At 33.9% G+C, this 14,389-nt stretch overlaps 1 protein-coding gene across 3 annotated transcripts in view; it reads right to left on the bottom strand.

The window, feature by feature from the left end:
• Window positions 1–9,500: 9,500 nt before the first annotated feature.
• Window positions 9,501–14,389, bottom strand: part of LOC112044142 (fasciclin-2) — a 172,675-nt gene continuing 167,786 nt past the window's right edge. Inside the window, exons 14-16 of one of the 3 annotated variants that reach the window (XM_052886195.1) lie at window positions 13,018–13,213; window positions 12,684–12,788; window positions 9,501–11,735 (exon numbers count right to left, since the gene is read on the bottom strand). In XM_052886195.1, the coding sequence (XP_052742155.1) occupies window positions 11,606–11,735; window positions 12,684–12,788; window positions 13,018–13,213 (431 nt within the window). In that variant the 3' untranslated portion in view covers window positions 9,501–11,605. The remainder of the gene's footprint in view (window positions 11,736–12,683; window positions 12,789–13,017; window positions 13,214–14,389) is intronic. The other 2 variants (XM_052886196.1, XM_052886197.1) reach the window with 2 other exon arrangements.

Below are 14,389 nucleotides of genomic sequence, written 5' to 3'. Positions count from 1 at the left end.
GTCCCCTCTCCTATAAGAAACGAAGCCTGTCCCTGCTTTAATCATCATCATATCAGCCGATGGATGTCCACTGCAGAATTGGCCTTTTGTAGGGACTTCCAAATACCACAATCCTGAGCCGCCTGCATTCAGCGAATCCCTGCGATTCGCTTGATGTCGTCAGTCCACCTGGTAGAGGGTCAACCAACACTGCCTTTTCTAGTGCGGTACTTTGTAACCCTTCGAACAACTATCGGCTCTTCGAACAACTGTTTTTATATATGCTTACTGTTAGACAAATTTACTCTTTCATATAAGCTCTCTCTGTTCCTCTACCTTTAAATTCTGTTCCAACATTTATACCAGGTAAGACCTGCTAAACGAGCATGTTTACCTTAATTACGGTCGCACAGCCTACTCCAACGTCACGGATATTATCCGCAGTCACGTTGCCATTGAAACTTTTGCGTCACTAATATGTTTTCCCTGTAACTATTAAACCCATTGCGGGTTTCATTACATTGCTAAGATTTCCCGTAGGGCTGTGTTTTATTACCCTCCATCAATTTGTCATTGCTTGTCCAATAAATTTTTGATATCGGTCCGTTGCTGATCGAAATTTCACTAAAACTGTTGACGAATTTATACATTGGGGCAAATGGCTCGTTGGTCTCGTTAATCGGTGAACCTGGCATCATCATCATCATTATCAACCCTTATTTGGTTCACTGCGGAGCTCGTCTCCTCTCAGTATGAAATGGGTTATGCCAATAGTCCATTACGCTGGCCTAATGCGGATTGGCACAGACTTCACACACGCAGAGAATTAGGTAAATTCTCAAGTATGCAGGTTTCCTCACGATGTTTTCCTTTACCGTTTGAGACACGTGATACTTTATTTTTTAAAATGCACACAAATAATGTCCGGGATAAAAAGTATCTAGAAAACTATTTACTTTGCCAAATTTCGCCAAGTTCCTCACAGTAAACAAAGAAACTGGCTTTTAAATTTATAATAATAGGATCATAAAAGCTTTTAAACTTGTCTCTAATAAATATAACATGTTTCACATAAATAGACAAGGTTGACCTTTACGAAAATTCATTTTCACGCTGAAAATACTCGTAGGTAATTTTGTTAAGAAAATATTTTTGGAAGACATGTTCCGAAACTTTGTCTAATTGGATCACTGCCTAAGGGCGGGCGGTGAAATAAGTAATTCTACTACAATATTTGTTAACTGAAGCCTGAAATAATTAGCATTATTTGACGCCTCATAGGTACTTAAGTACAAAAGCTCTAGGTTCAATGATCGCAGAACTATTGTTTTAATTTTTGCTAAGTTTGAGTGGAAAGGGCGTCATCCATATTGATCTTGGTTTCCTTAAAAAACAAATTACTTATTGCTGTACCTATTGCATATAATAATTTTGATTAAAAAAACTCAAGTATCTTATAGGCACACGTTGGTTAATCCGACTATTATCCTATCCAAATGCTATCCAAGCTATTAGATTCTGAGTTTGTATTCTGCATAATTCGTTAACGTGTATAATAAGTAGCCTAGTATAATAAAGATTCTGACGAATTGAGAACCTCCTTCTTACTGAAGTCAGTTAAAAAGTTGATGGATGATGTAATAATAAAAAAAATAACCTTAATTTCATTCATTACAAACTCTCAACATTCATTACATTCAACTAGGCTTCTATAAAAATTCATGTCTAATTTTTCATAATTATAATAAAATAACTTGCTACCCATCTTCAATTAATCTCAGTTTTATTATTTAACTCAATTGTTCATAATTTTCTTATACTAATTTTGATTTTAAAAACTTAATTATTGTTGTTGAAATTGTCATTTTGTTTCCATTAGGACTTTCGAGAAAGAGCTCATGGAAGTACACTACAGGGTTAGTATCTGTTTTAGCGTTAGAAATAAGCCTTGCTGTCTTGTAACTTGAAAGGTAAGGATTAGCATTGAAAATACAGATAGGTATAGGTAGCGGCCTATAACTTGACCTATGCGTAGAAACATATTTTCGCATGTAAGCGACGCGACGTACGGACGAGTAACCATAGCCTGAACGACATTACAATCCCGTACGATATTTTAGTTATTTGACATCTTTAATGTCTGGCCAACCACGGAGCAAGCGTTTAACACTTTAGTTTATAACTTGTGCCTGCGCAGATGACTGCCATTTTGGTTCAACTTACTTGCCGGAATCTATACATGAGATTTGACACTTACTGCTGCTGTGCTTTGTAGAGTGCCTAGACATTTTCTAATCGTGCCCTGTGTTATTTTGTTATACCTAGGCACACGTTAGTTATTCTACCCAACATAGATGTTGAGTAGGTATTCTGCATAGTTCGTTAACAAATATTCGTTAAACGTTTAAGGATTATGTAAAAAATGTACTTCAACTTACCATGCTTTGAAAAATTGCTTTTCAATAGCGTCGCATTATTCAGTATATCGACTTGTGTACTCAGTACACATGCCACTGATATATAATAGATACATAAAAACTTCGAGCATTCTTAAAACCATTAAAATACTAAAGTGCTAAACACTCTTTATATAATAGTTCTTTCAGTTAAACCAAGTCGATGGTAAAACTGTACAACTTCCTATTCCGGGTTGAGAATCTCTTACTGAAAATTTCTTAGGAAAAGAAAGCTCATTTCACAGCTCTAGTAGTAGTCTCTAGTCCTGTTAGACTGTTCTGTAACGATATTTTTATACCTCGCAAGTGCGAGTTTCTATCTCTCTCTGTTTAACACTATACTATAGAATGAGAAAGATAGCGGTGAATTTAAAACTCGCACTTGTGAGTCATACAAAACATCGTTAGAGAATAACCGCGCAGGTCTCGAACCCAGGATCTTGTGATCCGAAGCCCCTAAGCTAACCACAAGACTACAATGCAGCATAGAATAAAATTTCAAATGATCATTACTTAATAAAAGAAATCCCAATAGAAAGTAGTAGCAAAAATAGATATTATAAGAAATTCCTTTAATTCCTGGTAACAAATTTATCATGGCAAAAAAGTTTAATGATTGAACATGAATATTTTGTGACTTCTTTAGGTAGTTAGTAGCGTCGCGCCGCGTGACTTCTCCCTTATTCGTCATTGAAAAAAGTACTTACCTATTTTTTAGCAAAATTTAGCAACTGTGCATCTTTGGTTTAAAATCAATGACGTATGCATAGTTTTCTGGAAAGCGCATGGCTATTTTATCACCCCTGCAGGGGTTGTGATGGATAGCGTATTGGTGTGGGCACGTCAATAGCTGAACTAAATTGATAGAGCACGTCGAAAAGCCATGGCGTAAAGTAATTATCGTATGTATTATGTATCACTAGATATTATGTAATCGAGTCCCCCTGAGGTCTGCCTGTGTTAATGCGATAACCTCAAAAACCCCTGTCGCGTTCAGTAGTTTATTGGATATTTGTTTGAGGTTTATTAAAAATAGTTTGTTTTTCTTGAGCTTTTCACCAATGAACGAAGAAAATTTGGGTAAATAATTCTACATTGCGGTTTTTAACAAAAAATTAGAAATACCTAAATCTATCTTATCTTAAACGGATCTGACATACTAACATTTCACTGGCTCATCATTAGGCTCATTGCTGAGCTCGTGTCTCCTCTCAGAATGATTGGGGTTAGGCTAATAGTCCACCAAGCTGGCCCAATGCGGATTTGCAGATTTCACACACGCAGAGAGTTAAGAAAATTCCCTGGTATGCCGGTTACCTCACGATGTTTTTCCTTCACCGTTTGAGACACGTGATATTTTGTCGGAAGTCTTATTTTATGATAATATTGATCTCGAGAACTATTAGGTAATTGATATTGATGTAGGATAGAAGTGTATATATCGATGCACTCGACACTGCACATAGTTTTAATAAAACAAATTACTACATTTGTAATTAATCCCTACTTTATCATAAACCTTTATTTACTTATTCCTAATTACAATTGCAATTTATATTTAAAGAAATGGGGTCGGCTGGGATCATCTGCTTGCAATTGCGCCATTTTTTTGGTCTTATGGCGATCAATAACAAGTCAGATTTGATTTCATAAGGCATCGTGTACATTGAAGACAAACGACCCACTACTTTTAGATTATAGTCGAGACATTTTTTTTTTGTAAAAAGTTTTTTAAAAAATGCCAAAACATGACAGTTAACAAGTTGTCAATTTTAAGATTTGCTTGAACTTTCAGCGGATCTTTTGGTTTATAAGTTTAAGCCATATTATTTTTTTAAACACGACTATAATTGTTCTCTGTTTTTCCTCTAGCTAATCAAAAAGTTTGTGCGTAGGTTTATAATATGAAATGAAAATCGTTTTACCAAGTTTACATAACTGATAGATATAGATAATAGATCAATTGTTCGCCTCGGTATAATAAGGTTCACAGAATACAAAAAAACAATAGTCTGTCCATCCATCTGTACCTACTTATATGTTAACTCTTGATTTACTAATCGAATGATCCTGCGGTTTCACAGCTAGATTAAACTAATCCTAATTTGGATTCCAGGTTTATTTTATTAAGATCAAAGTTGTAGAAAAAAATAACACCGAATTCCATCCATCTATCATCCATTCCATTTCTATGAACTGATTATTTCTGGTGGTATGTAAATCTCATGGTATGATGCATCGATTTTGTATTCGATGGTATAATGTATTTGTAAGTAAAAAAAACATGCAATTGTATGAGTCCACTCCACCTCAGTGCGGAGTAACGTATACGCCTGTATGCACAAAGGTTTCGAGCTAGCTTAATCCCTGTCATCTGCTACCGTAATTATTTAAAAGGGAGCAAACATAAGCCCCGGCACGTGTCGACCCCTAATTGTTGCGTCCGATAACCAATAAGGGTTACTGGGGGTAGTGCGAAATTAGTTGGGACATCAACATCGAAATATTACTTTTGTCGTATTGGTTTTCAAATGAATAAAACAACTTTGGGATGCACAATCATCATCATCATCATCATCATCATTATCAACCCATATTCGGCTCACTGCTGAGCTCGAGTCTCCTCTCAGAATGAGAGGGGTTAGGCCAATAGTCCACACGCTGGCTCAATGCGGATTGGCTGACTTCACACACGCAGAGAATTAAGAAAATTTTCTGGTATGCAGGTTTCCTCACGATGTTTATCCTTCACCGTTTTAAGACACGTGATATTTATTTTTTTAAAATGCACACAACTGAAAAAGTTGGAGTTGGAGGTGCATGCCCCCGACCGGATTCGAACCCACACCCTCCGGAATCGGAGGCACAGGTCATATCCACTGGGCTATCACTGCTCCTAAGCACAATCACGGACTAATAATTATCCTTTTGAAATGCTTAACAACGGGCAGATGCGTATTTTACGTATATATTAGGTACGTATTTTATGGTTCAGCCCATATCTTCCATGGGTCCTATTATTCCACTATGGCGATGTCCGAGTCTCGCAGGAGATACCTAAATAGAGACGGTCCTTTCTCCTACACTTTTCTGACCCTCAGTTCAACCCTCACCTAGCTTTATCTTCCTTTAGCGCTCGGCAAAACTACCCGGTGCCGTTGTGTTTATGCTGGGTATGCACTAGTTAACGTAGAATATTTGAAGTTATTTAATTAGATAGCCGAAATACTAATATACCGAAACCGAAATAATGGTTGGTGGGATGCTTCGGCCATAGTTAGGTACCACCCTGCCGACAAAGATGTACCGCCAAGCGATTTAGCGTTCCGGTTCGATGTCGTGTAGAAACTTAAATGGGTGTGGATTTTCATCCTCCTTCTAACAACTTAGCCTGCTTCTATCTAAGATTGCATCATCACTTACCATGAGGTGAGTTTGCAGTCAAGGGCTAACGTGCAAAAAATAAAAAAAGTAATACAATAACATTGCAACTTTAATGTGCAAATCTTTAAACAACATTAAACCAAGCAAATCATCGATAATTACAAAGAGGTTACTGAAAACGCCTTTAAGAACGTCAGTAATAATTGTGATTTATGTGGGTATGCGGTTATTTTCTCAATTTATTGGTGGCTTTGTTTGATGCGATAGATCAATTCCGCCATCTTCCCATACCAACTAGCGTGCAAAACTAGATAAAGCACGCATAGTTCCCTACCCTGAGCGAATACATAAATTACATGTACATTGTACGCAGGGTGCGCTGTTCCTTGCTCAAAACGAATTAAACCGCAACGATTGACTGCGCCATGATTGAGAAGCGTGACATGGCTCTTTCAAAATAGTGATGTCTTACTTTTATCGAAAATATGAGAACTCGAATATCTACATAATTTCTTTTTTTTAATAATCGTCTAAATGTTGATGTTCGTTAGTCTTGTCAAATTAAAAAGACTAGGTACCTATACTAAAGCCATACTCGAGGAGTACTGTTTACAAACAAAGAAATAAGAAATGAGGGTAGACAACGCAAGTCATTTCATAACTTTTTTATTTTAAATCATGTATTGTTGTTTTATAAAATACTATTAAAAATATATTAACTATGCTATACTTAAAGCTTATTAATAAAATTTATTTTCATTAAGTTAAGAACAAGTTAATTATAATTTATTATAGTATTAGGTGTGACTAGCGATTTATACCCTCATTTTTAATATGTTTGTTGGTAAACAGTACTCCTTGAGTATGGCTTTAGTATAGGTAGGCAACTTCTTAGTCCAAAGATATTACATATTTATTTTTTAATTTTCTATTAGGTACTGATCTATCATTTCATATTCATGTGGTATTCAGGTCAATAACTATTGTTGATAAAATATTGTTTTTCTTACTTAGTATTTATTAAAGATTATTTTTAAATACCCTCACTAACTATTCTAACACAAAGTAATTGAATACAATTAAGTACGATCATCCTGATGGGATAATCTCAATCTTTGCTTTCAATCTTGACGTGTTATATTCCTGTTGAGATTACATTACGAAATAGATAAGCTGGAGATTTAAGTTCCCGACTGTCGTACCTACTGAGAATTGTACCATCGCTGTATGATGATAAGTAGGCAAAGGGTTCCGTAAGTCGACTTAAGCTCTCTATAACATAATGTCTCTACGTACTTGTTTAACAATATATTTAAGTATTTTATCAAGTTGCAGATACATCGATTTTATGAAATAAATTCTAATCTGCAACCAACATTATAGTCAGTAACATAAAAAACGTATAATAGTTATTATTATTTTTATTTTATAGTAATAAGCAATCAATAATTATGAATTAAGCAATAATGGTAAGCTTCTAAGTACATTAAACCTGAATTTTATCTTATTCAGTTGAGAATCTAGTTAGTACGACAACGACAATTTGAATGCAAAAGCTACTTTTGCAAAAACAAACAAAGATCTTGTAAATCTCGCTTGCTTTCGATATTCCTACATGAACGAAATGCACATGAATGAATGACTTACAGCTATCTATACTAATATTATAAAGCTGAAGAGTTTGTATCTTCGATTGAACGCGCTAATCTCAGGAACTGCTGGTCCGATTTGAAAAATTCTTTCAGTGTTAGATAGCCCATTTATCGAGGAATTCTATAGGCTGTATGTTATCTCCGTATTCTTACGGGAACGGGAACCACGCGCGTGATACCGTGCTACGTCAGCTAGTTTATCGATAAAGCAGAGAACATCACTATTGTTAATAAGTGAATAAGTGTTGTTGCCCAAACATTTCGTCTTTTGTTAACAATACGGGCCCCGCTGTCCCTGCGCAACCCCCAGCAGATTACAATGTAATAGGAGCTGCGATTAAAAAGTGGGGCCATTCATACTGTGATATCTATTGTTGCGCTAACAAGGATTAATCGACTGTTTTATTTTTTTTAATGTATCCTCTTTAAATAGCTCTATAACGCGTGACAGATTATATTAGAATTAATGAGGAATTACTTACATCTTTATTCACGCGGTATACTAATATTATTTTCAAAATCAAAGGTCCCATCTGAACTAGTAAGATAGCAAACAAAGAAAGAATTAAAACCACACTAATAATATAAAAAGCTAAGTAAAAAAGGACATCAGAAAACGCATAGAAGCTTTCGAAAAGTGGGCGTTTAGACGCATACTGGCTATCAGTTGGACTGACAAAGTGACGAATGCCGAAGTTCTGCGACGCGTCAATCAGAAGCGTGAACTTTGGCAGACCGTCAAGACGAAAAGTCGCGTATCTTGGGCACGTGCTACGACACGAGAGATACGAGCTTCTACAGCTCATCTTGATGGGAAAGGTTGCTGGTAGAAGAGGCGTTGGTCGCAGGAAGAAGTCTTGGCTGAGAAACATCAGAGAGTGGACCGGGATCGCGACGGCCGAAGAATAATATAAAGCTGAAAGACTGTGATGGACCTGCCAATGCAATGTGTTAAAAAACATTTGCTTCGAGGTCGAGGTTACTACACCATCGATGAGTTCCTTAATGATAAAGTTACTTGGAAGCCGTTGGATCAGCCGTTGGATCCGCCTTCACACAAGAAGTAAAACTATAAGAAATTGTAATGTTGTCATAAATTGTAATTATAATATTATTGTATGATTTTTTTTAAAAAGAGCAACTGTTGAGTTTCTTGCCGGTTTCTTCTCAGCAGAATCTGCCTTCCGAACCGGTGGTAGAATCTTTACAAATAGTCAACTGACGTATCAAAAGTGCTTGTATACCGAGCCTACTTGAAATAAATGAATTTTTGATTTTGAAAGTTTGTGTGTGTGTGTGTAAGTATGTTTGTTTTTCTTTTACGCTGCAGCTACTAAAGCGATTTGGCTGAAATTTGGAAAGGAAATACATTTTACTCTGCATTACCACATAGACTATCAACAATTATTACATAAATCCATGGTTCCCGCGGGATTTGTTAAAAACAGAATTCCACGCGGACGAAGTCGCGGGCGCTCGCTTGTTACCTATATTCATGATTTAATGACACTTTTTTACCGGATACCTACCAGATTTTTCTCAATAGGAGATATCTCGTGGCGTATTCTCTAATCCTACTGTATCCCAGTCTTATTATTAGCCCATATACAGGAAGTACTTTTGTTAGTACGGATATTTTGTACATAAACAAAATTTAATAATCATGTATTTTTTCTTTTTTTTTAACTCAAATATAACAAAGATATGGCTAAAGTTATTTACTTTTAAACATAATTTGAGAGTCACCCTATCGCCGTACTAGATAATAGGTCAAACAAATCATAATAATGTGTCGATTATTTTGTTATTTTTGAGTCATAAATTTAAAAAATTATAACATAAAATGTACCGAATTGTTTGTAGATTTATGTTCTATCAATGATACAGAACCACGAAAAAAAATATCCGCACTAAAGACCGAATCACCCTGTATATTACTAATTAGTTTCATTGTTGCATCTAAGTGTTAACGATGCAAAATATCGGATGCCAGTAATAGGGATGAAGGATAAGAAAATAAAAACAAACATTTATATTAAAGACATTTATTTTATAAAAAAATGCGCATTCTCGCTGTCTTTACGCCCTTCTTCAACATCTCATACAAAGCTGACATAGATTCACGAGGCTTATTCCTATGCAAATACTACAATAATATAAGCTTTGATATAAAGATTATATTTGATATTTTGACATACTCGTAAATAGGTAGAATATGCGTTAAAAGCTCTGTTTACTGATCTCAGCCCCATCGCTGATAAAGTCAGTGTATAAAGGCAAAAACTTCTTGAATACTAAATCTCATGACAAGATTTTTGTTTATAGGTATAAAAATACATCAAAACTTGTATAAGGAAAACGTGTGTCAGTAATCAGTATACACTACAAATAATGATTAAATATTAATTACTTTGTAAAATGGTGATCAAGAAATTATGAGTGTGTGATAATAAATGCAGACTTAGAGATTATACCCCGTGTACATAATATTAAAGTTGGATTGATATTTTTACACAAGTCAGGTTCAATCGATGAACTACTTGAATATAATTGAAACGAAAGAAACAAAGAATGAAATGATAATCCTTTATAATACTGAACCGCATCTGGCACAGACCTAAGATTGGGGTTTGAAGTTTAAACCCACTGTATAAACTGGAACTGACGTTATAATAATTACATACATACATTACGAATGGCCGACGGTTTGACGTACAAAGCACAGCTTAATAGCCAAATCAACTTTAACATGAATTGAATATTTGTGAAAAAAGTAAGTTGGTTTAAAAAAAAAAGTTTATAAATTCATATTTTTAAAGCAGGATTTTGTGATTTTTAGTCGACAGGCACAGACACTAAATTACTAAAAAATAATTATTATGATCAACATAATAAATCAGGCACCAGAAAGAATCTGTTTTTCATTTATATAAATTAAATATCTAAATTTTGAAGCTATTTAATTAAATTTTAAGGAAAAGTTATTAAAACTATACTTATAACTATAATATTTTAATACTAGTTGTGTTAAGAAAATAAATTTAATTAAAAACTTTATCAAAATTTTCCAACGTGCATTAATGATGGGTGTAGTTAATTCTGAGAACAACTGTGTAATTCTACTGTCTTAAATAGTTAATATAAATATAAGATTTAAAACCTATTTGGGACCCGTTAAATACATTCAAGGTAAGAATATTTACGGTATTGAAGTATAACATAATATTAATTACAACAATGATTTAATATAGGTAAATCGCGTAACTCTTACCATTTAAATAACTTTACAAAAAAAGAGAAATAGTTATTAGAGATCTCGTCATAGCATACCAATGCAATAGGTGACCAGCATAATGTATTTCTAACAAATTTACTTATTCACTAACTAAATAAACATAATAATATTTACAAAATTATAAATAACGTATTTACAGAACTTATGATAATAATTAGTAAAGATAGTGCGTCTAATATTCTGCATGTCTTTGATACTATCTAAAAAATCGACTCCCATTTTAAAACAAACTGTAAAAATCGAGAATTTCAATAAAAATTATCGTATCGTCATCTAGATAAACAATTTAAAATAAAGTAAAATAAGAATGGAAGTTTAAATAATCTTGTGACTTTGAAACTAATCTAGTAATAGAGATATACTTGTATATACAGTCTTGCCTGAGCTACAAATACCCTCATAAAGTACCTAAAGTATAAAAGGCACATTTTGTACCTCCTGAAGCAGTAGCCTTAAATAAAAATAGGTTGTATAGAGATAAACATTATAAAGTAGACGTACCATAGTTATCGATCCTACGAGCGAAATTGTCTTATCAAGGAAACGTCTTCATAATAAATTAACATTCTGATTACTGTTTAAATCTCATTATTTTGTGAATTGAGTCATCAAATATTAAATCTAATTTCACGCGATAAAGCTGATAACGCACTTATTATTAAACGTTATAATTCGTCTTTTGGCAGTTTAGAATACTGATCGCGCTCATCACAAATACACAAGCTTTAATACTCGTAACATTAATCCCATTATATCCGTTAATAGTCACGTTTCGAATTACTCGTCCGTTTCACATCAACATCTGTGAATAGATTATTGTGTTTTATAAGTCTCGTGATTCAAACAGCCGAGTTTTTTCCAATAATTGGACCTCCGCTAGTTGCGTAAACTCGGCGACCGTCGAATTCTACTGAAGAATTTCTCTTCATGCCGTCGTCACCAGTATCCTTGAGAGGCTCCTTTTCATCTCTGTGAATAATAAATGAAGTTTTACTTTTAACATGATCAATTATTTTTTAGTAACTATCTAAATTATTTACACAATATTTACAAAAAAAAAACACAAACGCAATCACCAATCTGAAAATTTTACGTGTATCTATATGTATAACAAAAATGTTGTGCTCGCAATGCAAGTAGCTCGTAAATTAAAACCAGGTACGAATTGCAAATAAAACTTTTTACAATACTAGCGTAAACTATAATTAAAAAGGCATTTATTAAACAAGCGGTTAAAGTTTTCGGTATTTAAAATTCGATTAAGCATTGTCAAGGTGCATAAACGCTTTGTAGAAGATTAATATTTCTTACACTGGAGTAGTTGGAATATAACTACAAGTGACCGGAATGCAGCAGCGTGGAGAAGATAATATTACTGAATTAATTATTATTAATATACAATATATGTAATAGAATGAACATAAAAAGAGATTAGACAGGGTAGAAATAAAAAGAAACAGGACGACATGACTAAAGAAAATGTAAATGACCAAAATTAATTTTAATAATAGTCGTAAGAGATGTTCCAGGCAATCGAAAACAATAAGTATTACATTTAACATTTTGGCGCCTGTTTGATTGTTAGAGATTTAATTTTGATTCCAAAGAACCGTAGGTGATAAAGTTTTAGCTGTCTATGCATTACATTTTACAAGCCTAATATTCAGGTTAATACTCTATCTAAACGTTTAACTAATAACGACATAATATTTACAAGGGCTTAATGCAAAGCATACTCATTTTCATAATCGATATTTACAAATCGGTTGGCCCCAGTGAAAAGCATAAACTTTGGATCACTTTATTTAATCTTGGAATATTATGTTTTTTTTATTATATTCTTCTCACGAGGGCCAAACCATAGCATCCGCACACACAGAAGCATGCAGGAAATCGTGGTTTCACGTGATGCCTTACGTCGGAGTTGACACGAGCTTGACAGGCGGCGGCAGGGGCGCGGGGGAGGGCGGCGCGCGCGGCTTCGTGCTGCAATAAGGGAGCGGGAAGCGCCAACCGTACAGACTAGCGGGCAGAAACATCTCTCATCGACACTAACACTTGGTACGGACAGGATCAAGGAGAACCAAATGGACACGGCGAAATGGATAACAAGGAAATAGTCATAAATAATCTGATGTCGATGATGTGCGTAATGATTGTTTAAATTTTGATTGTGTTAGCACAGAATGTTTAGATGTAATAAAATATATAGACGATTTAACTTTATAAATAAATAGCCTAAGATATTTACCTTCCCAATTTGGCTTCATCGTCTGAATGTTTCTTAACCCGTCTTCCGCAAAGTGTGGCAATAACACCTTGCCGCCTGAAGCACAGTAGAAGAAGATCGACAATGATGAGACAGATAAATACGCCAGCCAGTGCCAATCCAATTATAGCTCCACTTGATAAAAGTTGCGGGGTGGCAAACCCAGAACGTTCCACACCTGTCGAATTAAAAAAATGTTAAAACACAATATTAGAAGAAAATCGGCATAAGAGCAATGAACTTAGATGTTGAATTTTTCGATCTTTTTCGAAAATTTGAAGAATTTTAGTTTACTGCTCTTAAAAAGTTAGTTTTATGCATCATATTGAAGAAGCTGAACTTGTTAGGTGAAACGTTAGAGATTGTAACAAATGCATTTTTTTCTAATGCTTATAATAAAAGAACAAAATATGTGAACAAACATTTATTACAATCAGTGTTGGTGAATAAGGAGTGCTTTCAGAATAAGATATCGTGCACCCAATCACCGCTAAATGATTTCCAAAATATTGAAATAAAATACAATTTCTTTTATAATGTGAAAGCCCTCCATCTTAATGAAATGGGGTTTGAATGTAAAATAAATCGCATAGAAAACGTCGATAGCGAGAAAAATGATGCATAAACACAATTAAGTCGTATAGTTAACAATAAAGATATAGTGAACAAAGTAAGAAAAGTTGTCAAGATGCAAACATTCCAAATAACTTTTTAATTAACGCAACATAAATTTTCAAACCCCATAACAAAATTCTAAAACAAGCGATATGGAACTAGGTACATATAAAAATACAGGAATAAATATTATAAAGTAAAACACGATGGAATTGTAATAACCATCACCGTAAACTTAATTTGGGGACGCTTACTGTGTAGTTTATTGTGAAAACGTTTACTTGTAGTTTGATGACCTGAATAAATGAAACTTCATTAAAATAGCATTATTAGAAAGTACCTTGTTTCAAACTACAAATAAAATACTATGAACGCTACTTAATTGTTATAATAATTCAGACACCTATTTAAATTTTAACTGATAAAATTAAAATCCCTTTTATATCACTACAATTTATCAATATCATATTAATCGCCAATTTTAAAAATAAGAGTAGTTATAACATGCCAAGAAATAAATTTTATAATCAGTATGGTCTAATATGAATAACATTTGTAACTACTTATTTAGGTTTCATTATTTATTATCTAATATAATATCTAAACTAAGAGAGATACGAGTACATTCTTTATAGAATATTATAATAATACAGACCATGCGAATGGTTTTAGTTTCATTAATATTGGAAGGGTGTACACAAATCTAGCTTTGAGAAGGACATGCAGTACATTAAATATT

This window comes from Bicyclus anynana, chromosome 16 (genome assembly GCF_947172395.1).
Source record: "Bicyclus anynana chromosome 16, ilBicAnyn1.1, whole genome shotgun sequence".
Classification (NCBI taxonomy): domain Eukaryota; kingdom Metazoa; phylum Arthropoda; class Insecta; order Lepidoptera; family Nymphalidae; genus Bicyclus; species Bicyclus anynana.
Note: the sequence above shows the minus strand (reverse complement) of the source record. Positions and strands in the feature narration are given on the sequence as shown.